General features: G+C 42.2%; 1 protein-coding gene across 2 annotated transcripts in view; it reads right to left on the bottom strand.

Moving 5' to 3' along the window:
* LOC101418499 (zinc finger protein 850-like) overlaps positions 1-21772 on the bottom strand; it is a 61181-nt gene extending 39409 nt beyond the window's left edge. The window contains exons 1-5 of one of the 2 annotated variants that reach the window (XM_071209568.1): positions 21670-21742; positions 8549-8623; positions 5256-5330; positions 4581-4707; positions 3580-3675 (exon numbers count right to left, since the gene is read on the bottom strand). In XM_071209568.1, the coding sequence (XP_071065669.1) occupies positions 3580-3675; positions 4581-4707; positions 5256-5273 (241 nt within the window). In that variant the 5' untranslated portion in view covers positions 5274-5330; positions 8549-8623; positions 21670-21742. Of the gene's footprint in view, positions 1-3579; positions 3676-4580; positions 4708-5255; positions 5331-8548; positions 8624-21669 lie in introns of both variants that reach the window. The other variant, XM_058279375.2, reaches the window with a different exon arrangement.
* Between the last annotated feature and the right edge of the window lie 3899 nt (positions 21773-25671).

Genomic DNA, 25671 nt, shown 5'->3' with positions numbered 1-25671 from the left:
AACACACAGTGAATGGACACAGACAGCAGAAAACTGGGGGGGGGGGGGGGAATGTGGGGAAGGGGAGAGAAATAAATAAAAAATAAATCTTTAAAAAAACAAAATAAAACATCAGGATCTCCTCACACCCTGGCTAGCCCCTCCCCCACCCGTCACCAGCTTGGCACAGAGCCACCAGGACTCCCAGTAACCCTTGTGCACATACTAGGAGTATATATATGTCTGGTCCAGACTATCTGGTGGTTGTCTGAGGGGCTCACTGTGCCAGAACTTGCCCTCCATGCAGAAGACAGCTCACTGAGCTGTACTACAGAATGCCGTAGGAGAATAGTCATGCTGCTAGGAGAATTTCCAGGGCTAAATATACATGCCCAAGATAAGATGCATGTGCAGAAAGCCCCAGGGAGGCACGAAGGCTTTGGCCTGAAGCTATTCCCTAAACTCTTTGTATGGGGAAGCAGATGTGGGTCAAGCGATTGGGCTCCCACCTACCACATAGGAGGGTCGTGGTTTGGTTCCTGGTGCCTCCTAAAGAAGACAGCAAGCTGGCACAACAGGCAGGCACAGCAAGCTCACACAAGAGGATGCAACAAGAGACACAAGAAGAAAAACAATGAGAGACACAACAAAGCAGGGAAAGGAGGTGGCTTAAGCAATTAAGTGCCTCCCTCCCTACCATATCAGAGGTCTCAGGCTCAGTTTCTGGTTCCTCCTAAAGAAACAAGGAAGACAACCAGATACAGCAAGTGCAAACAATGAGGGAGTAGGGAGAAAGAAATAAAATAAATCTTTAAAAATAAAAAAATTAACTCTTTGTATGGATAAACTCTGAGCACTCAAACAGGTCAATCTGCTGGAAAAAGCTGCCTTTTTTTTTCTTTTTAGCTCCTGGCATTCAAGGAAAGCTCTGTCATAACACTAGCTATATACAAACTTAAGGAACAAGGAACAAATGCCTCAGAGCCTAAATTTCAGCAATAATATTAAAATATCAAAATGTCCACATTTCAAGAAAAGATCACAAAACATACAAATGGGAAATGATGGCCTAATCAAGGGAGAAAAAGTATTATAAACTATCAATGAGAACCATCAGAGCTGGGACATTCCAGAAAAAGACTTTAAAATAATGGTCCTAAATATGCTCAAAAAGCTAAAGAAAAATTCATGGACAAAGAACTAAAGGAAACCAGGAAAATAACAGATGAACAAAAAAGAGATTATCAAGAAAGAGAAGAAAATTATGGAAAGGAACCAAACAGAGCTGAAGACAACAGTAACAGAACTTTAAAATTCCCTAGAAGGTTTCAACAGCAAATTGGAGCTAGCAGGAGAAAGAATCAGTGAATCTGAAGATAAAATAATTGAAATCATCCAGTCTGAGGCGGAGAAAGAGGAAAGAATGAAGAAAAGTGAATAAAGCCCCAGAAACTTGTGAGTCACCATCTAGAGTACCACTACATGCACTGTGGGAGTCCCAGAAGAAATGAACAAAAAGAATATTCAAAGAAATAACGGCTGAAAACTTTTCAAACTTAATGAAAGACATGAATAATCCCATCCAAGATACTCAACAAACTCCACACAGAATAAACCCAAATAGACCCACACCACACACCATGTTATAATCAAACTGTCAAATGCCAAAGATAAAGAGAGAATTTTGAAAGCCATAAGAGAGAAGGAACATGTCACATACAAAGAGCCTTGGTAAGATTAAATGCTGATTTCTCATCAGAAACAATGGAGACAAGAAGGCAGTGGGAAGACACATATTTAAAGTGCCAACCAGGGAAGCGGATTTGGCCCAGTGGTTAGGGCATCCGTCTACCACATGGGAGGTCTGTGGTTCAAACCCCTGGCCTCCTTGACCCGTGTGGAGCTGGCCCATACGCAGTGCTGATGCATGCAAGGAGTGCCCTGCCACACAGGGTTGTCCCCCGCGTAGGGGAGCCCCACGTGCAAGGAGTACGCCCTGTAAGGAGAGCCGCCCAGCATGAAAGAAAGTGCAGCCTGCCTAAGAATGGCGCCGCCCACATGGAGAACTGACACATGACGCAACAAAAAGAAACACAGATTCCCATGCCACTGACAACAGAAGCAGACAAAAAAGAAGTCGCAGCAAATAGGCACAGAGAACAGACAACCAGGGCTGGCGCCGGGGCCGGGGTGGGGGTGGGGGGAAGGGGAGATAAATAAATAAATAAATAAATAAGTCTTTAAAAAAATAAAAAATAAAGTGCCAACCAAGAATTCTATATCCTGGCAAAACTGGCTTTCAAAAATGAGGGAGGAATTAAGACATTCTCAGATAAACAAAAAAACCAGGGCTGTCATCACCACTAGACTAGCCCTGCAAGAAATGTTAAAGGGAGTTCTTTCAGTTAAAAGGAAATGACGATAGACAAATGACCAAAGCCACACAAAAAAATTAGATCTCTCAGGTAAAGATAATGACATGGATAATTTAAGTACCAGAACTATTGTATTTTTTATTTTTAACTCCACTTTTTACTTCCTACAGAATCTAAAAGGCAAATGCATATGTAACCAATGGTTTTGAACTCATAATATATAAACATTTAATATGTGACAAGAACTTCATAATGGGGTTAGGGAACAGACGGGTATAGGAACATAGTTTTTGTGTGCTACTGAAGTTAAGATGGTATCTAAGCAAACAAGATTCTTAAAGATTTAGGAAATTACATTTAAGCTCCATGGTGATCACACACACACAAATATCAGAGAATATGCAAACTCACAGAGACAGAAAGTACGGTACAGGTTACCAGGGCTGGGAGAAAGGGGTAATGGGGAGTTAATGCAAAATGGGTGTATGGTGAAGGGAAAGTTCTAAATAGATGGTGGTGAGGGTACTGCAATACTGTGAATGTAATTAATGCATTGAATATGTATGCTTGGGAGGGGTTGGGGTGGGAAAATTTATGTTGTATATGCTTCCACAATTTTAAAAAAGAGAAACTAAAGAGAAAATGACAATTAAATGCAATACATGATACTGGATAGGATTTAAGAGCAGAGGAGAAAAGACTCCTTTTAGACATTATTGGAACATTATCAGTAAGGGGTATATTGGAGTTCTCTGTATGGGGTTTGTATTATTTTTGCAACTGTCCTCTAAGTTTGAAATTATTTTGAAATAAAAAGTAAAAAAAAAGAATATCTGAATGCATGCAATTGCTGAATTAAAAGAAAGCTAGTCAAAAAAAAAAAGAGTCAAGAATCAGTAGGAAAAATGAACGATAGCATTTAAAAATGTATTTTTGCATTTTAAAAGGGAAAGAAGTGGGTCTAAAGTATATGAAATAGGATGGCTCCTGAAGAAGGGTCCAATACTCTTTGAAATGGGAGGGAATAATGACAAAAGGGAAGCACAGGGAATATAGCTAGGGATAAAAGTGAGGGTCTTTACTTTTTCATGTGTCTTAGTCCTTTCCTCCACAAGCATTGCTTGGGCCTATGAGAGAGAGAGATTCCCTGGCAATACCTCAAAGGTCTGCCTCCATTTGGGTTCTGAACTGCGTGGCTTCCCTGATCTGCTCAGTCCTAACTCACCTGAGCACCACTCTCCCGTCAAGTCTTTCACAACCAACCAGGGTTCTTTCCCTTGTTCCAAAAAGGAAATCACATCAGGCTTGGGAATGGACAGTCCTGTTTATAAAAAAAAAAAGAAATGGGATATAGTCATACTGCCCTTGAATTCAATCTGATCTGTTAGCCCCCCAAAAAGGAGCAACTACAGGAAAAAAAAATAGGAAGTGTAAAGGTCTGAAGCATGGAGAAGATGAAGGTACCCCAAAGAGCTGCCCACCTCCTAATCTACAAAGCACAAAGCAGTTCCCTAGTAAACAGAGAAATCTACCCAGACAATTGAAAGTAACATCTGGAAAATGTGCTTACCTAAAATTTCTTCACTTAAGCAGCTTGACAATTCTAAAACTAATTGAGCTGGTTTTTTATTATCCAAATTTTAGAAATTTGCTCTGTGCACTCAGTTCCCTGAAGGATATTAACCAGACCTTCTCTGTTTTGCTTATAGGAATAAGAAAACACCTCAAAACAAAACCAGTAAATAGGTGTCAGGAGCACCTTATGACCCAGTATATCTGTAACTTTTCTCAGAGACAAAAAGCTTGATATCCTTGAATGGTCAGCTGAGAAAGGAGCCATGAAGACGTGGCACCCACACACAATATCTAAACTGAGGTTAATAAGCTACTGAATCCAAGGACAAGTTGAATGTGCTTGAGACAGCGCAGGACTGACAAATTGCACATACCCTCCTCCTAAGATCCCTGGCACCACTTGCTTTTCTTTTCCCTTACCCTCTCCTTTGCCTATAAAAACCTTAGCTCCCATTCTCACTTTGATCTAGTTTGGGTAGATTCCCCCAGTTCCTTGCTTGTGTACTCACAATAAATCACCTTCTCACTGGGAGACATGGTTCTCCTTTGTGACACCGGATGGGGCAGGTCCTTCTATTGGAATCAGCCATGCTTACAGTTTCAAAAGGTTCACTAGAAATTCATAATCTACTGGGGGAGAGATACCCTTACCTAGTAAGACCAGGTTGCTGTAGTTCTCCAACATTACATCTCTGTATAATTCCCTCTGATTGGGGTCCAGGCATTCCCACTCCTCTCGTGAGAAGTCTACAGCTACATCCCTGAATATCACTAACCCCTGAAATGACAAACTCATGTAGTATTGTTTAAATTAAAGGAATTGTTTTTAAGATGAAAGGAGAAGAAAAGGAAGACAATGATGGATGGAGATAATATTCTGAGCTAATCAAGGGTAGGGTTGGGGAAACGGACTTTGGCCCAGTGGTTAGGGCGTCCGTCTACCATATGGGAGGTCCGCGGTTCAAACCCCGGGCCTCCTTGACCCGTGTGGAGCTGGCCATGCGCAGCGCTGATGCGCGCAAGGAGTGCCGTGCCACGCAAGGGTGTCCCCCGCGTGGGGGAGCCCCACGCGCAAGGAGTGCGCCCGTGAGGAGAGCCGCCCAGCGTGAAAAAGAAAGAGCAGCCTGCCCAGGAATGGCGCCGCCCACACTTCCCGTGCCGCTGATGACAACAGAAGCGGACAAAGAAACAAGACGCAGCAAATAGACACCAAGAACAGACAACCAGGGGAGGGGGGGGAAATTAAATAAATAAATAAATCTTTAAAAAAAAAAAAAAAAAAAGGGTAGGGTTGAGTATAAAATTAAGGTGACCAGTATAAAGTACCTCCATGTTCTGGAGCATTCCTGTTGCTGTGGACAAACCTTCATACAGTGGGACATTCCCATTATCCACACAGGGCTAGGAATGAATAAAACACATATTTATTTGTAGTTTGCCAAATAAATCAAATAGTGTTTAAAAAAAAAAAAGCACATAGCAACTTGTAGCCCTGACAAATTAATATTTTTTAAAATGACCATTCTTTACTTACTAGTATTTTTATTATGGAAGTTTTCAAATGTACAGCAAAATTGAAAGAATTTTACAGTGAATACCTCATATACAAATTACTATTTACAATATACTCTCAAAAAATGAGTTCCTCCCTTCTTATTTCTTAAAGAAGATGGAATCTTTCTAAAATGTCTATTTTTAAAAACCTTTATCTCACACAATAGGATTTTCATATAATTAAAATATGTATTAGATACTAAGGACCTTCATTATTAAAATCATAAGCCTTTTTCTTTATAATGCAAATTCTTTAGCAAACTTTTCTTACCTGATTTTATCCTTGATCTTAGGAGCACAAGACATTACTACAAGAACTTATTCCATAATTTTGGATATTTAGAGTGAAGATCTAAGTTCCTTCACAGCTTTGAGACTCTACAATTCTCAAAAACGTATGCAATCTAGAGGATCTTAGTTGTTAAAATGTGCAAACAGTAATTTAAAATTTTAAAACCATAGGAAACCTAACAACCTAGTGTTTAGGAATATTTAGTCAAACAAGAAATTCAAGACGATAAGTATAAACTTTTCTTTAGAAATTAGCCTTTGAGGAGAGGGGAGAGCATAAAGGGTCTTCAAAGTCATTTCTGTTTGGAGGATGGGTGCACAAGTGTTCTATTAATTCTCTAGCAGTATGAAATATTTCACGGCATTGCTTTTTTTTAAAGAGGCACCAGAGATTGCACCCAGAACCTCGTACAAGGAAAGCAGGCACTCAACTACTGAGCAACATCTGCTCCCCACACTGCTATTTAAGGAGAAACTTAAAATAAAAAGTAAAGAAAAGGAAACAGGTTTGTGGAATTAGGTTATTCTATTTAAAATATCACCTCCACTTCATTAAACCACAATTCTGATAAGAGAGGCTCTAATATTTCCCTCACGGGAATGACACCAGGCTCCATCGTAGACTACTATACACAAATGCGAACACCGAGAAAGCAGGACACTATTACTCCCTTACCAGAATGGAAAGATCTAGATGGAACTCAGTTAGAAAAGGAAGTTTCTGGAAAAGAAAACAAATACTCATGTGACCTGGAAAAAGAAAAACAACCACATACTGTATTTCAAGGGAGAAAAAAAATATCAAATCACCTGGAGCATGGATTTAAAAATTGTAAACCTGACTTGTATTTCTCTGAATTTCTCCCTTGAAAAACTACATCATCTAGAAAAATCAACTGTGGGAGAGAAAAACAAAGCTCCCTAATATGTCTCAAATAATTCCACACTTCCCTTTCAATTTCTTTGTTATGCTGCCTACCACTACCACTATGTACAAACACCCCCACCACCACACACATACACACAAACTGATGGGAACTAAAAGGAGTGTGTACAAATCCCAGCCCTTCCCTAAGCATGACAGAACCCAAGAACAGCAGGAGAGATTCAGGGCAGATGTGCTCTGGCACTGAGAAAGGAGCCCAGGCACTTGGGGAGGATTTGGGACTGACCATTACTCTAATCTCAAGATTTTAAGTAGACCCGAGGTGGGTCCAATAATGTGGCCTCACATACTTCCCCTGTGCAGCTGCAGCCAAGAGTTTCTTAAGGTAGTTATCCAAGTTACATCCCTAAAGCTAGAAACCCAGTATGCTTGCCATGTCCAGCACCTGGACAAAGACTTCCAGAGATTCAAGATATAAAATCCTTGGCTTCCCTGGCAGTATTTCCAACCACAAAATCTAAAAGGGGCTGCTCCACCCATAACAGAGACTCTTTCAAGGTCTTGAACAAAGGAGAGCAGATATAGCTCAAATGGCTGAGCATCTGCTTCCCATGTATGAGGTCCCAGGTTTGATCTCCAGTAACATCTAAAAGGAATAAATAATAAAATCAAGGTCTAGGAAGCAAGACAACGGTGTAGATATAGCCCCACAATGGTTATATGAGTGTTAGCTTTGTTATGTTAAGATACTAATATTTGAGCACAGTCAGCATAGCCTAAACTAGCTTGCCTCTGCTACAGTGATGAGCAATACTAAATTCCCTGTTACCCACCACCTTCTTAGAATGCCACAGTGATAAAATTTAGACTTTGGTTTAGATGGGAGAGTCCAATAATAAATATGCATATATATTTCAAGTGGCAATAACAATGATGGAGAAAAATAATATGGGACAAGGGATGCATTGGTTGAGATGTTTTTGTGTTTTTTTGATGCTATTTTTTTTAAGTGGACAAGAATGGATACCAGGGATTGAACCCAGGTGCTCAACCACTTGAGCTACATCCTCTCCCAAGATGCTATTTTATATAGGGTGGTTAAGGAAGGCTTTTCCAAATTGGTGACATGTGAGGAGAGCCCTGAAGGAAACAAAGTGAGCCACACAAATATCAGGAGTAAGAAAATCCCAAGCAGGGGGATCAGGGAGCTCAAATGCAGAGGGACAGAATCAGAGGATAATAATCAAAGACAAAGTCAGAGAGGTAACAGAAAGCCAGATCATGTATGACTGTGTCAGCCACTGCAGAGATTTGGTTTTTACTCTGGTGAAATGAGAAGCTATAGAAAATTTAAAGTCAAGGAGTGACATACACTTTGGAAGGATCAAGCTGCCTGGATACTGTGTTAAGAAGGAGCTATACTGGGAAGAGGATTTGGCTCAACTGATAGAGCATCCGCCTACCATATGGGAGGTCCAGGGTTCAAACCCAGGGCCTCCTGACCCATGTGGTGAGCTGGCCCACACACATGCTGATGTGCGCAAGGAGTGCCCTGCCACGCAGGGGTATCCACCGTGTAGGGGAGCCCCATATGCAAGGAGTGTGCCCTGCAAGGAGAGCTGCCCTGGTTGAAAAAAGCACAGCCTGCCCAGGAGTGGCGCCACACACACAAAGAGCTGACATAGCAAGATGACACAACAAAAAGAGACACAGATTCCCGGTGCCACTGATAAGCGGACACAGAGGAACACACAGTGAATGGACACAGAGAGCAGACAACGGTGGGGGTGGGGGGAAGGGAAGAGACATAAATAAAAAATAAATCTTAAAAAAAAAAAGCAACCATAAGGGAAGCAGACATGGCTCAAGCAATTGAGCTCCCACTTACCACATGGGAGGTCTCGGGTTCAGTTCCCAGTGCCTCTTGGAGAAGACAAGCAAGACAGCTAGCTGGCACAATAGGCTGGCATGGTGAGTTGACGCAACAAGATGATGCAACAAGGAGACACAAAGAGAAAACACAATGAGAGAGACAACAAAGCAGGGCATAGAGGTGGCTCAAGCAATCGAGTGCCTCTCTCCCACATGGGAGGTCCCAGGTTTGGTTCCTGGTGCCTCCTAAAGAGAAGATGAGCAGAACACAGAGAGCATACAGTGAATGGACACAGAGCAGAAAGCAAGTGCAAACAACGCGGGAGGGGTAGATAAATAAATAAAATAAATCTTTAAGAAGAAAAAAAAAAGAAGGAACTATAGGTATGCAATGAAGTAGGAAGATCAGGTAGGAGGCTGCTGCAATAGCCCAAGTGAGAAATGATTGTGACCTGGACATGGATCAGCTGAGCTTTCCCATGTCAGGCTTACTCCTTCTTAAGTCCCCCTCATTCATCTGGGCACAGGTTTATCACCTCTCTCTCCATCATCTGGAGAAGAAGAAATTACACCTAACTTCCAGGAAGACAGACTAGAAAGATTGGGGACTCTCTTCTCTCCCAGAAAAGTAGCGAGAGGACAGGCAGAAATGGTCTGGAAAAAAATCTTCTACAGGTAAGGACTCCAAGGGAAACTGAACAACACCCAGAAGAGAGAGGGACAAAGGAAAAGAATTGCAAAACTGTGGATTAAAAGCTACAGCTTCTACTACCAGCAACCTCCCGCACACGACACTTTTGAATTCTCAGGCCTCCAGGCAGGTGGCTACAGACAAAGGGGGCTCCAGGGATCCACCTACCCAGGAAATGGGGCAGAGAGGGACAAAGGCTAAGGATGACTCAGCTTTGACCCACAACTCTGGTCTGCAGTGTCCATGCTGGGCTAGGCTTCCTGATGGTAACATGAGTAACCAGGCCATGTGGGGCCTCGCCACTGTTTGCCTGGGGAGCCGACGAGGCTCAGGACTAAAGAGATCCAACCCTCCCAACCTCCCTCTCTTCTGACAGGGTTGGTTGTTGAGGATGCAGAGGGGAGTGGAATTAGTTCCTACTCAGGAAAAGGGAGGGGTTGCCAGTGAAGGTTGGAGAACTGCCTCTGAGAAAGTTTGAATTACAAGACTCTTTGCCTCTAGACAGGAACCTCTAAGACACTGATCCCAACCTTGCTGGGATCAGCAAACACACTACCTTCAGGGATTGAACTGAGAGTGTTGCCAGACAAAAGAAGTGCATGTGAGGAAATTAAAAGTAAAGAACAGAGCCTTTTTTCAGCCTTTACAGCCTCCCTCCCCAAGGCCCTAGGAAGTGGGTCTGCAGCCCATTACAATGAAAACAAGAACACACATACCAAAATATGTGGGATGCAGCAAAGGCAGTCTTGAGAAGAAAATTTATAGCACTAAATGCCTGTATTAAAAAAGAAAAAGAACTAAAATTGAAGACCTAACTGAACAACTGGAGAAGCTAATAACAGAACAGCAAACATTTCCAAAGCAAACAGAAGGAAAGAAATAGTAAAGATCAGAGCAGAAATAAATGAAATTGAGAACAAAAAAAAAAAAGAGAAAATCAACAAAACAAAAACTGATTCTTTGAGATCAATAAAATTGACAAACCCTTAGCTAGACTAACAAACAAAAAATGAGAGAAGCAAATAAAATCAGAAATGAAAGAAGTGAAGTTATGACTGACCCCAAAGAAATAGAAAGGATTATAAGAGGATTTTATGAGAAACTGTATGCCAAGAAACTAGACAACCTAGATAAAATGGACAAATTCCTAGAAATGCATAGACAACTTACACTAATACTACATAACAAACCAGTCACATTTAAAGAGATTTTAATCACTCATCAAAAATCTCCCAATAGGGAAGCAGATGTGGCTCAGGCAACTGGGCTCTCGCCTACCACACGGGAGATTGCTGGTTTGGATCCCGGTGCCTCCTAGAGGAGAGAGTAAGCTGGAGTAATGGGCAGGAGCAACAAGCTGACACAAGAGACACAAGAAGAAAAGACATAATGAGAGACAACAAAGCAGGGAGCAGAGGTTCCCAGTGCTTCCTAAAGAAGACAGCAAGCTGACACGACAGGTAGATGCAGCAAGCTGACACCACGTGATGATGCAATGAGAGCTGCAGGGAGGAAAAAATATAATGAGAAACACAACAAAGCAGGGAGTGGAGGTGGTTCAAACAATTAGGCACTTCCTTCCCATATCAGAGGTCCCACGTTCAGGTCCTGGTGCCTCCTAAAGAAATAAGGAAGACAGACAGACACAGCAAGTGCAAACAATAAGGGGTTGGGTAAAAAATAAATAAATCTTTTTTTTTTTAAATCTCCTAACAAGGAAAAGTCCAGGACCAGACAGCTTCACAGGTAAATTCTACCAAACATTGTGAGAAGAATTAACACCAATCCTGTTTAAACTCTTCCAAAAAATTGAAGAGGAGGGAAAATTACCCAGTATATTTTATGAAGCCAACATCACCCAGATAAAGACACTACAAGAAAAGAAAATTACAGACCAATCTCTCTAATGAACATAAATGCTAAATTTCTAAACAAAATACTTGCAAATTGAATCCAATAGCATATCAAAAGACACACATCACAACCAAGTGGGATTTATTCCTGGTATGCAAGGTTGGTTCAACATAAGAATATCAATTAATATAATACACCACACTAACAAACTGAAGGGGAAAAAAACACATGATCACCTCAATTGATGCAGAAAAGACATTCAACAAAATCCAGCATTCTCTCCTGATAAAAACATTTCAAAAGATAGGAATAGAAGGAAAATTGCTCAATATGATAGACCAGCATGTAAGAAAAACTCACAGCTAACAATGCAATCAACAGGGAAAGGTTGAAAGCGTTTCCTCTAAGATTGGGAACAAGACAAGGATGCCCACTGTCACCATTGTTATTCAACACTGTGCTGGATGTTCTAGCTAGAGCAATTAGACAAGAAAAAATAAACAAATAAAAGGCATCCGAATAGGAAAAGAAGAAGTAAAACTCTATTTGCAGATGACATGATCTTATATTTAGAAAATTCTGAAATGTCTACAACAAAGCTACTTGAACTAATAAATGAGTTGAGCAAAGTGGCAGGATACAAGATGAACCCACAAAAATAAGTAATGTTTGTACACACTAGTACTGAACAATCTCAGGAAGAAATCAGTGAAAAATTTCATTTACAATATCAACAAAATTACTGAAATACCTAAGAATCAATTTAACCAAAGAAGTACAGGACCTATATGCAGAAAACTATAAAACAATGCTAAAAGAAATCAACAAAGACCTAAATAAATGGAAAGACATTCCTTGTTCATGAGTTGGAGGATTAAATACTATGAAGATGTCAATCCTACCCAAACTGATTTATAGATTCAATGCAATACCAATCAAAATTCCAATAGCCTACTTTACAGAAATAGAAAATACAATGACCAATTTCATTTGGGAGGGAAAGTGCATCCAAATAGTTAAAAGTGTTCTAAAAGAGAAAGCCATATAGAAGGAATTCCACTGCCTGACCTTGAAACATATTACAAAGCTATGGTGGTCAAAACAGCAAGATACTAGCATAAAGATAGACACAGCGGTCATCAGTGGAATAGAATTGAGAATCCAGAAATAAATCCTCACTTCTACAGTCATTTGGCTTTCAATAAATCTATCAAAGCTACATTACTGGGACAGAACAATCTCTTCAACAGATGGTGCTAGAAGAACTGGATATCCATAACCAAAAGAATGAAAGAGGAACTCTATCACACTCCCTATACAAGAATCAACTCAAAATGGATTAAACACCTAATTGTAAAAGCTAGGACCATAGACCTACTAGAAGAAAATGTAGGGAAACATCTTAGAGACCTTGTGGTAGATGGTGGTTTGGGTACACCGAAAGCACGAGCAAAAAAAGAAAAAAGAGATAAATGGGACCTCCTCAAAATTAAACATTTTTCACCTCAAAGGATTTTGTCAAAAGTATAAAAATGCAGCCAACTCAATGGGAGAAAATATTTGGAAATCACATATCCAATAAGGTGTTAATATCCATGATATATAGGGAGACGCTACAACTCAACAATAAAAAGACAAATGACTCAATTAAAAATGGGCAAAAGACTTGAATATACATTTGTCCAAAGAACAAATATAAATGGCAAAAAAAACATGCGAGAAAATGTTCAACATCACTAGCAATTAGGGAAATGATAGAGATAGCAGCTCACACCAATTAGTGCAGCCACCATTAAAAAGACAGAGAACCATTAAAAAGACAGAGAAGTACAAGTGTTGGAGAAGATGTGGAGAGACAGGAACACTTACTCACTGTTGGAGGGAGTGTAGAATGGTACAGCCACTGTGGAGGACTGTTTGGCAGTTCCTAAGGAAGTTGAATATACACTTGCCATGTGTCCCCGCAATACCACTACTAGGTATCCCAGAAGAACTGAGAGCAGTGACACAAATGGACATCAGCACACTGATGTTTATGGCAGCATTATTCATGATTGCCAAAAGATGGAAACAATCCAGGTGTTATATAAATATGGATAAATAAATGTGGTGTATACACATGATGGAATATTATGCAGCTGTGAGAAGAAATGAAGTTGTAAAGCATATGAAAACACTGATGAACAGGGAGGACATTATGTTGAGTAAAGTAACCCAGCCACAGAAAGAAAAATACTAGGGAAGAAAAAAAAAAGACAAACACTGTATAATCGCATTACTATGAACCAAATTGAGTGGTTCCTCAGCACTCATCGTTAATTGGCTCTGGGAGGCATAAAGAATACCAAAAACAAGTACCAAATAAATTTTCCCATATGGAACAATGTAAATAACTTAAATTGTTCCCAAACCAAAGACAATGCACATTTTTAAGGCAATATGTAACAAGATAGGGTTGTATATCATTACTTTACACAAGAAATAAACCTAAAAATTAATACTTAGATTAAATAAAATAAAAACTTCACTTTACTGGTACTGAGAAGAGTCCATAGCCTAATGGGATGGTGGGAAGAGAGTGGTGAGGAGGAGAGGTTACATGGAATGTTGCATGGAAGGAGAGTTCCCGTCCAATAGAACACCGGGCATTTGCACGTCAGATGTTCTTTCTCTTTTCTGCCTTTTTTCAACTTGCACCATAGGCTGTGACACATTCTTTGCCACCTTCACTAAAAACTCATCCAATGAAGACTGCTTCTGTCTTTTCAGAATTCCTCAAAAGTATGAAATTATTTGGTCATTCAACAAATTTCTGCTTGTCAGAGCTTTGTCCAGATGGTACTTCCCCACAAAGTTGTGAACTTCTGCCCACTTTGCACACAACTCACCTAAAGAAATCTCTTCAGCCCCCTCTTGTTGCTGTTCCTTCTGTAGTTCCTGCAGCTCCTCGGTGCTGAGCTCTTCATGATGTTCCTCCACTAACTCCTCAACATCAGCAGAATCAACCTCCAGACTCATGGATTGGCCTGGTAATGCTTCCCCCCTTTTGTGACATAGGTTCTACTTGGCATTTTTTTCCAAAAAAACTCTGGTCTTATCACAGTTAAAAACGTGGTGGGGAATAAAACCCTCAGCCACAGTCTTGAAATTCACTGACGAATTCATCAGCAGTCTTTTTTTTTTAAGATTTACTTACATTTATTTATTCCCTCTCCCTTCATTGTTTTGCACTTGCTGTCTGTTCTCTGTGTCTATTTGCTGTGTGCTCTGTGTCTGCTCGTCTTCTCTTTAGGAGGCACTAGGAACTGAACCTGGGACCTCTCATGTGGGAGAGAGGTGCTTAATCACTTAAGCCACCTCAGCTTCCTGCTTTGCTGTATTTCTCATTGTCTTTCCTCTTTTTTTTTTTATTTATTTTTCTCCCCTTCCCTTACCACCCCAGTTGTCTGTTCTCTGTGTCTATTTGCTGCGTCTTCTTTGTCCCCTTCTGTTGTTGTCAACGGCATCGGAATCTGTGTTTCTTTTTGTTGCATCATCTTGTTATGTCAGTTCTCCGTGTGTGCGGCACCATTCCTGAGCAGGCTGCACTTTCTTTCGTGCTGGGCAGCTCTCCTTACGGGGTGCACTCCTTGTGCGTGGGGCTCCCCTACGCGGGGGACACCTCTGCATGGCACAGCACTCCTTGCGTACATCAGCACTGCGCATGGGCCAGCTCCACACGGGTCAAAGAGGCCCGGGGTTTGAACCGTGGTAGACAGACGCCCTAACCACTGGGCCAAGTTCGCCGCCTGTCTTTCCTCTTTGTGACTCCTTGTGTCAGGTCGCCACACCTGCCCATTGCACCAGCTCACTGTCTTCCTCATCTTCTCCAAGAGACACTGGAAACCAAACCCAGGACCTCCCATGTGGTAGGTGGGAGCTCAAACACTTCCCAGCAGCCTTTTCATTAGCACTCGCTGCCTCGCCATGCCTCATGACACTATGGATGCTGGTCCTCTTTTTAAAATGATCAAACCAGCAGTGGCTGGTCTTAAAAACTTCAACACTCTCATCACTCAGTTCTGGTTTGTTTTTCAAAAGATTGGCACAAAACACTTTTGCTTTTTCACAGATCATGGCTTCTGATATATGGATCCCACTAACTGCTTCTCCTTTACCCAAACTAAGAGCTTTTCAACTTCCTCAAGTGTACGGGAATGCTGCTTTGTCACTGTTTTAACTCCTTTTGCAACATCAGCCTTTTTTATCACTTTTTTATTCTTAATGATAGTGGAGACCATTGTTCTAGGCATACCATATTCCCTAGCAAGATCAGTAATGCAAATACTACTCTCATATTTACCTATTATTTCTTTTTTTTTCCTCAATGGTAGTGCAAAGTAATTTTCTTTTCTGCTCAGTGCTAACATTGCTCTTTTTCTTAGGACACATGATGAGGAAAAAAATGCAAAAATACACAAAAGGACCACAGAAGCTAAAATAAAACTGCAATGGGATGTATACAGGGCAAGAGCTACTGCGTGACTATTGTGTGACCCTCTGTTTCTTCTGGAAAGTGTAACAAATTATGAGGCAACTGACACTGACAAGTTTTAGCTTGTGTGTTGAGTACCAAACAAATGATGAGTACCAGGACAAAATTTTTGTGTCACAATGCATCAAGTACCCAATTCAATGTGTTTCAAAGCAATTGAGTACCAAGGTATGTCTGTATATAGTATAATCTCATGAAGTAACTAATTTTAATATGGGTCACCAGAAAATAGAGTGAAGTTTGAGAATGGAAAGCTGAGGGTTAACTTGTGGAGAATTGGTAGGAAGGATGTATGTTAATCTTTGGAAATGAATAGAGAAGGTAAAAGCCCAACATAATATCTGTAACCAGCAGTATTATTATGTGGGTATGAAAGGAGTTTAAAAGGAAAGTAAGGGAAACGTACTTGGCCCAGCGGTTAGGGCGTCTGTCTACCACATGGGAGGTCCGCGGTTCAAACCCTGGGCCTCCTTGACCCATGTGGAGCTGGCCCATGCGCAGTGCTGATGCGCACAAGGAGTGCCGCACCACGCAGGGGTGTCCCCCGCGTAGGGGAGCCCCACGCGCAAGGAGTCACCCGTAAGGAGAGCCGCCCAGCGCGAAAGAAAGTGCAGCCTGCCCAGGAATGGCGCCGCCCACACTTCCCCTGCCACTGACGACAACAGAAGCGGACAAAGAAACAAGACAGACAAAGAAACAAGACGCAGCAAATAGACACAGAGAACAGACAACTGGGGAAGGGGGGGGAATTAAATAAATCTTTAAAAAAATTTTTAAATAAATAAATAAATAAAAGGAAAGTAAGGCCATGTACATTACTAAAAGGAAAGTTAAAACATATAACACAGAACTGTATAGCATAGTAAAACTGCATGTGGGGGGAGCCGATGTATCTCAGTGGTTGAGTACCTGCTTCCCATGTATAAGGTCCTGAGTTCAATCCCTGGTACCTCCTAAAAACAAACAAACAAAACTACTTGTCTGGGAGTGGAATTGGCTCAAGAGGTTGAGTACCTGCTTCCCACATGGGAGGTCCCAGACTTAGTTCCCAGGGACTCCTAAAAAACAAACAAACAAGCAAACAAAAAAAACAACTGAGGAGCCAATGTGGCACAGTGGTTGAGTGCTGGCTTCCCACATACAAGGTCCTGGGTTCCATCTCTGGCCCTGGTACCTCAAAAAAAACATTTTTTCCAAAAAAATAAAAAATAAAAAAATTCCTTGTGAAATATGAATGAGTAAAGTTGCATGTATAAGACTGTTTTTCTTTGAAATCGAACAAATGTATGTTAACACTACAGGATGGTAATATCAGACAAAAAAACAAGCAAAACGTTATGCTATGTGAAAGAAACCAGACACAAAGTACTACATATTGCATGATTCCATTTATATATAAAATGTAAATATAAATCAGTTTATAAAGATGAAATTAGATTAGTAGCTATTTAGGGCTGGGGAAGGAATACTAAGGAATGTGGAGTTTTTCTTTTCGGAGTAATGAATTTGTTCTAAAATTTTTTTGTCATGAATATGCAATAATGTGATTATACTAAAAGTCATTGTTTATACACTTTGGATAGATTAAGTGGTATGTGAATATATCTCAATAAAACTGCTTAATAAATAAATAAACAATTGTGCAAGAATAGCCAGAAATAGCAGTTATGTACATTAGGGGAAACAGAGAGAGATTGAGAGGTGAAGAATTTTATTGTTTGTCTGTTTTTTGTTTTGTTTCGTTTTGTTTTAAAGATTTATTTATTTTATTAATTTCTCTCCCCTTCCCTTCCCACCCCAGTTGTCTGTTCTCTGTGTCTATTTGCTGCGTCTTCTTTGTCCACTTCTGTTGTTGTCAACGGCCCGGGAATCCCGTGTTTCTTTTTGTTGCATCATCTTGTTGTGTCAGCTCTCCGTGTGTGTGGCACCATTCCTGGGCAGGCTGCACTTTCTTTCACGCTGGGCGGCTCTCCTTATGGGGCACACTCCTTGTGCGTGGGGCTCCCCTATGCGGGGGACACCCCTGCGGGCAGAGCACTCTTTGCGTGCATCAGCACTGCGCATAAGCCAGCTCCACACAGGTCAGAGAGGCCTGGGGTTTGAACAGTGGACCTCCCATGTGGTAGACGGATGCCATAACCACTGGGCCAAGTCCACAGCCTGTTTTTTGTTTTTTATTATTATTGAAATAATGAAAATATTCTAATGAAGACTGAGGTTATGATGTACAACTATGTGATTATACCAATGCCAGTGTATACTTTGAATGGTTTGCTTTATTTATATGTATCAATAAAATTGATTTGTTAAGAAATTAGATCTATTTCACTGAAGCAAAGTCCACCATAGAGGAAAAGAAATCATACTTAGGCATAACTATGTGAAAGTCCAGTCTCAGTTGCTTGGTCATCAAGGCACAGAGGCCAAATCAAAAAGGGCCAAAGGAATGTGAAGTCACCTCAGAATGATGACGCTTCAGATCTGTCCATGTGCAACTCAATGAATCTCAAACAATTCTTAGATATTGAGTCAAGCTCTTCAGAATCTCCCCGAAGATTTACATGAAGGAAAATGAGATGCCCTAAAAGGCAGATTATGAGCAATGGGAGAAGTATTCTCAATCAGCAGAACTAGGTTCCTATACTTCTCCAGGATCACAATCTTGAAGAAATCCCTCTGAACAGGGTTTAGCCATTTGTCATCTACCTGGCAGGTGATGGCCACATTCCTCTGAAATGCCAAAGGCTTTCTTCTCCAGAGACCTACATTCCCACACGGCCCTTGTAGGGGTGGTGGTAAGGAAAGGTAAAGGAGGGGAGTAGGTAGATGACATGTACAAAAAATTGTTTAGGCAACGTTCAATATTCTGGGCTTCATACAGCAATTAATTAGACCATATAACATCCACTGGATGGAATTCTAAGTATTTAAAAACTAAATGTAAATAGCTGATGGCATAAGAAAAAAATCAGCTAATAAAACAGTATTATATAGTCCCATTATGTTATATATAAATGTTATATATATACTTTTCATGTTATATAAAAATACAGATAGAGAAGTAAAAAGACTGGAAAGGCAGTTAGCTAAAGGTTAGCATGGGTTACCCCTGGTGGGGGGGGGGGGTGGGAGGGAGGAGGCAGGTGATTTTACTTTTCTTAGATTTACTCAGGAAATTTTCCTCCTTTTTTGTTGCTGTTGTTGTTAGAAGAATTTTATTCACAGTTTAGAGAGTAACCAAGAGATGACTAGTACCACAGCACCACAACTTAATATGAAATATTAGACCCCTCTGACTTCTAAAGTTCTTGGGGGCATTCCCATTGCCAGAAATCTATCCCTAGCTACTTCTCTGCTACAGGCCCCAACCTTGAATTTTCTGTTTTTAATCTATAGTAGTATAGTGCATTAAGTTTAGAATATGCATTTTTAAAAAACCAGTTACGTAGGGAAGCAGCTATGACTCAAGCAACTGGGCTCCAGTCTACCATATACGAGGTCCATGGTTTGATTCCCGGGGCCTCCTGGTGAGGCAAGCTGGCCTGAGTAGCGAGCTGGCTCGAGTAGAGAGCAGGCCCACATGGACTGCTGGCCTGCACAGGAGTGCTGGTCCGTGCAGGAGAGCTTATGCAGCAAGATGACACAACAAAAAGAGACACAGAGGAGAGACAATAAGACATGCGGCAGACTAGGGAGCTGAGATGGCGCAAGAGAGTGAGTGCCTCTCTCCCACTCCGAAAGGTCCCAGGATCGGTTCCTGGTGCTGCCTAAAGAGAAGATAAGCAGACACAGAAGAACACAGAGCATACAGTGAGCCCAAAAACATTAAGGGGGGGGAGAGTATGGGCCATGATGTGGACCATTGACCATGAGGTGCAGAGGTGCCCAGAGACGTACTTACCAAATGCAATGGATGTGTCATGATGATGGGAATGAGTGTTGCTGGGGGGGGAGTAGTGGGGTGGGGGTGGTGGGGTTGAAGGGGTCCTCATATATTTTTTTGTAATGTAATATTTTTACAAAATCAATTTAAAAATTTTTTAAAAAATCATTAAGGGAGAAAGAAAGAAAGAAATCTTTAAAAAAAAGAAAAAGGAAAGAGGAAAAGGGTTTTTTCTTCAGTATTTCTATTTGAATTGTTGCTTAAAATTAGTCATAATACAAAAATGTATGTACTCTAACTCTTTCAGAAACAGATTTTATTAGCTATATAAAATGCCATCTCATAATGTGATTTACTTAACATTTCCCTATTTATGAAAAACAATTTCAGATATTATCACTGTGGTGGTTTGGAGCTGTGTGTATTCCAGAAAAATATGTTCTTGGACTTGATCTATTCCTGTGGGTGTGAGCCCATTGTGGGTAGGACCTTTTGATGAGGTAATATCAGTTAAAGTGTGGCCCACCTCAATCAGGATGGGTCTTGATCCCATTACTGGAGTCCTTTATGGGAGTGAAATTCAGACAGAGAGAAAGCCACACAGGGAGCACCCAGAAGATGAACATCAACGGAACCCAGAAGAAAAGGGAGAGACCAGGCAATGCTGCCATGTGCCTTACCATACGACAAGCTAAGGGCCAAGGATCACCAGCAGCGGCCCCAGAATACCACAGTCTTTGGGGAGAAAGCATTGCCCTGATGATGCCTTGACTTGGACTTTTTTCCCAGCCCCAGAATCATTAGCAAATAAATTCCCATTTCATTTCCCAGCCCATTTCATGGTATTTGCTTCAGCAGCCCAGGAAACAATCATCTTAAGGGTTGTCTCAAGGTATTAGAGCCTTTGCTTTTAAATCTATTCATGGTTCTATCTTTTATGTATCCCTTTGTGAATGTCACACTACCACAGTCCTTCTTCTCTTTACAAATCCAATGATGGATCTATGAACTCCAGGTTGAGAACTTCCAGTGTAAACCATTTGAGCATTTAATTCAAAACAGACCTGGAAACTGGTCCAGGTTCCAGGCAAATCCCTGCCCCTGTTGATACAGACTCTTGGATCAAGTCTCCAATCTCATTCCTACTCCAAAAATACTGGCAAAGTGAAAAATCCTGTCACCTACCTGGACTTAGACTAACCCACACCATCCCATAAATTGCCTGGCTTTCAATCCCAAGACTGTGGTGTATGAGAATACATATGCATAAATCTTATCTTCAATACAGTCACTGTGAGAAAGGCTCTTGTATTTACCTCCCTAGGCCAGCAGAGATCTTAATCGAGACTTGGTACACAGGAAAAACTGCCAAATTCATACTAAGGCAAAAGGGGGATGGATAGGAACCTGGGTCTTTGGGTTCAAACCAAGGGTCACCCTTATTTACTCAAATGGGAAGAATTAGGGATCAGGAATCTTGAATTGAATAGAAAGAAGCAGCAATTGAGAAAAGAGTTTTTTTGGAACCCCAAATGACCAAGTTAGAACCACTGCTACCCACCCATCCTCATACTCCTCCCCTCTCCTCACACATATAGAGGAAGTGTCTAGCCCAGTGTAGTTAAGGTAAGGTTCAGAATCTCTCCTGTTCTTTGGAGACAGAGTGGTGAAATCACAACTGCACAATCACTGCCCCCTACACCCCATCCCTATCTGTACATACAAAGCCATACCAGGTTACACAGTTACTTATAATTCCACATAAACACCAAAGGGATACACAAAGTTCCAACCGCACTGCCACAGGCCACACACACACACACATCAGTACCCCACAAGCAGACAATCACAACACACACAGCAGGGGGTCACACATAGTCACACCTGCACAGTCACAGGCGCCCCAAACTATACAGACACAGACCTCCAACTTCCACACACACGGCACGGCATACATTCACACACCCAGAGACGTGGACACACAGGACCAACTACACGGCCACAGGTACTCTACACACACATGCACAACGCCGCACAGTCACGCAGTCACAATCACACACGTTCTGCGAACACACACAGTCAGAAGCACCCCATTCCATCACTCGGAGCGCCACAAATAGTCACAATCACACGACCACACCCCCATCGTGATCACAATCTCCCTCTCTCTCTCACCTTAGGTCTTCACTAGTTCCGATCTGGTCCGAACTGGCCAAGTTGCGCGGGACTCGAAAGGCTCCTCAGCAGCTAACTCCGCCGCAGCATCGGTCCCGCCACCGCGTAAAAAAGCGGCCAAAAGCCCGCAGGAAGTAGAGTCAGCCTACGAAGTCCTCTTGGAAATGTAGTGCAGAACAGCGCAGCGGGCGGGTGTTCACAGTTCCTCCCGTCTGCCGCTCCTCCGCGTCAAAAAGAACCGCAGAGCCGGGACAGGTGACGACTCACAGCTGGAGCCCGCCCGCTTTAGTCGCTAGGCCTATGCATCCACGGCAGCTCGGTTATCACCCGGACAACACAAAAGGAGACGCCCAATACGCGGCGGAAGTCGCTTCGTGTAGGATGGCTTTATGGGAAATGTAGTCTAAGGCCAGAAAAAAGTCGGTCCAGGGGGAATACGAGCGAACTGTTTCTTCCCCTGTTGCAAGCCTCGATCTGGCCCCCAAAACTGAAACTGCCGCGCCCAGGAGACTGCTGAAAATGCTAGCATGCCCTCGAAATATTGAGAGGATGAAGCACTGACCTGATATTTTTATCTTTGTCGGTAGGTGAGTCCCGGCCTCGGTCAGCACAGCGCTAAGGGTGCGGTGGAACCTGGCGTCTCGTCCTGGACCGCGTCGAGCAGGCACCAGAGAAGGAATCCGATTCTTGAACGGCGCGCACAGGAGTCCTCAGATTGATGGTGGGAGGAGGGAGCAGAGGAGGAAATGAAGATGCTGCGAGAAGCGGACTTGGCCCAGTGATTAGGGCCTCTGTCTACCACATGGGAGGTCCCCAGTTCAAACCCTGGGCCTCCTTGACCAGTGTGGAGCTGGACCATGCGCAGTGCTTATGTGCACAAGGAGTGCCCTGCCACGCAGGGGTGTCCCCGGGGTAGGGGAGCCCCACACACAAGTAGTTCACCCCGTAAGGAGAGCCACCCAGCGCAAAACAAAGTGCAGCCTGCCCAAGAATGGCACCGCACACGGAGAGCTGACACAGCAAGATGACGCAACAAAAAGAAACACAGATACCTGGTGCTGCTGCTAAGGATTGAAGCAGTCACAGGAGAACACAGAGCGAATGGACACTGAGAGCAGACAACTTGGGGGCTGGGGGGCTGGGGGACGGGGAGAGAAATAAATTAAAAATCTTAAAAAAAAAAAACTTTATTGAAGAGGGAAGCGGATCTGGCTCAACCGATAAGAGGGTCCCCCTACCACATGAGGCCCAGGGTTCAAACCTAAGGCCTCCTGACCTGTGTGGTGAGCTGTCCTATGCGCAGTCCTGATAAGTGCAAGGAGTGCCTTGCCATGCAGGGGTGTCCCCCACGTAGGGGAGCCCCATGCACAAGGAGTGCACCCCACAAGGAGTGTGCCCTGCAAGGAGAGCTGCCCTGCGCAAAAAAAAGTGCAGCCTGCCCAGGAGTGGCGCTGCACAAATGGAGAGCTGACACAGCAAGATGACGCAACAAAAAGAGACACAGATTCCCAGTGCTGCTGACAATAATGCAGGTGGGCACAGAAGAACACACAGCAAATGGACACAGAGAGCAGACAATGGTGGGGGAGGAGGGGAGAGAAATCTTTAAAAAAAATTTTATTGAAGAACATCATACATAAATATATATAAACAATGTGTAAAGGTGTGAACTTACAGAACGAACATGCATATCATCTTATAGAACTCCCATGCATCATCCCATCACCAACACCTTACATTGTTGTTATCTGTGTGTTATTTTAAAACTATAAGAAAACATAAAATATCAGTCACTTCTCAATGGTGATGATACACGTTTGTCTTATTATTCTTTGTGTTTGTAAAATTCCTCATAGTTAAAAAAGATGGATTTATGTTACCTATGGAAATAACATAACTGGTTTCCATTCCCAATCAGATGCTGAAGTTTTTTTCCTAAATAAAAAGTATTTCTGTTGAGAAAACTCTTTAGAAAATATAATAAGGAAGGGTTACTGGTTGAAGGTGTTTGATGGGGGGCATCCAGCACAGGGTGCACATGGAGCTGACTTCTAGGGAGTGTATGAATTCTCATCATGTCATAGTGTGTGATATCAGTGGGTGGAGACCCATACAATGAGCAGGAAGTTGTTTTACCTCCATCCTGGGGAGCCTTGATATTCTCAAACAGAGGGGAGGGCGTCTCTCAAGAGCATGGTTGGCTCCCAGTAAGGGAGGACAGACTAGTGTGTCAAGCCCTCAGCATTGTTGAAAGTATCTCGCAATCTTGTCCTTCAAGCAGTGAAGCATGGTTGTCACTGTGGGCCCTGAGGGGAGGGGGTGAGAGGAATAGAATAGCTGGAAGATGGGTAACTGGGGGCAAAAAAAGCTGTTCTACATGATCCTACAATGATGGATGCAGATCATGGTAAACTTCACCAAAAATTTATAAAAGTGTATAGAGTAAAATGTAAACCATAATAGAACCATGATTGGTAGCTATGTTTAAATATCTGTATATCAGTTGCAGCAAATGTAACATCCACATGTAAAAATATTGCTGGGGAAGGGGGAAAAGGGTTTGATGTTGGATATATGGGAGTCCCCTATATTCTATAAGTGACTTTCTGTGACCTAAAACTTTTTTGAAGACAAAAAAAAAAAAAAAATGTAGACATTGGGAGAGAAATGGAAGAGATTGCCTTGCCAGTGTACATACAGGATAACACCTATTACAGTGATGAAAGACAAAACATCAAAAAAAAATTTTAATGGTATTTTTCATTTTTTAATACCCCATTTATTTTTTACTTTATTTTTTCTAAATTATTACATATTCTATTTCTAATCTCTAAACCTATCACTATTTCATTTTCCTATTAATTGAATTCAGCAATATATTAGACTTCATTTTTAAGAAGTTTTAGATCACAGAGGGGTTCATCTCTGGCAGAGGAGGAGCACTGATGGGGGGTGTCATTGATGGGGGATGTGTGGGTCGGAAGGAGTTCTCCAGGGCATGCATATAGGGTATATAGATTTGTTCGGATGTTTGTGACATAATGGGTAGAATTTCACACAATAACTGAGAGAATGCTGAGTTCCCATTCCGGGGAACTCTGTCACACTCCCCAATGGAGCAGCAACAATCTCCCAAGTGCAAGGGCAAAGACCAGTGAAGAAGTATGGTCCAATGATGGGCCCTTGATATTGATGACTATGCTTAGGAGCCTGTGTGCTGGAAATTTCAACTAGGCCTAGAGCTGCAGGGTGCCTAAGAGTTACCTCCTGAGAACCTCCTTGTTGCTCAAATATGGCAACTCTCTAAGCCAAACTCAGCATGTAAATGCATTACTTCCCCCCAGCATAGGACATGACTCCCAGGGATGAGCCTCCCTGGCACCAAGGGATTACTGCCATCACCAGTTGGTGATGCAACTAGAAAAAGACCTTGAATGAAAGGGGGCAATGGTGAAAACAAATGAGTTCATATGGCTAAGAGATTCAAAATGAGTTGGGAGGTCATCAGAGGGGTTGCACTTACACACATCTCAGTAGGATCCCAGAGACAGCCAAAGTAGATACAACCCCAAGTACTGGTGCTCCTGAGGGCTATGGAGACATACAGGTTCTGTGGTCATGACAAATGGTTCTGGAATTCATTGCCTTGCCAGTGGGCCCTACTTTGGAATTTGTGCTCCTGATTGTGATGGAGTTGGACTCAGATGTGACCTCTCCACACATGCCTCTTCTGTCACTTTTACTGAACCGGTGAGTGGTGCTGGGGTTTGTATATGCTCAGGAGACTTGAATTTCTGGACTGTCCATGTGCCAGCTGGGCCCTGAGCCTCAGCAGAGTTGCAACAGCTACTCTAGTTTGTTGGATGTACCCAGGTCAGCTGACGGGGAGGTGAGAATGGTGACCCACCACACCAGGAAACTGAGAGTGTCTACAACTGCAATCAGGAGAATCTTATCCATCAGCCAGTGGGCTTAGTGGGATCTAAGCCCCCTCTCAATTTA

This window comes from Dasypus novemcinctus, chromosome 18, assembly GCF_030445035.2.
Source record: "Dasypus novemcinctus isolate mDasNov1 chromosome 18, mDasNov1.1.hap2, whole genome shotgun sequence".
Taxonomy (NCBI): domain Eukaryota; kingdom Metazoa; phylum Chordata; class Mammalia; order Cingulata; family Dasypodidae; genus Dasypus; species Dasypus novemcinctus.
The sequence above is the reverse complement of the archived record's forward strand: the minus strand, read 5'-3'. Positions and strand labels throughout refer to the sequence as shown.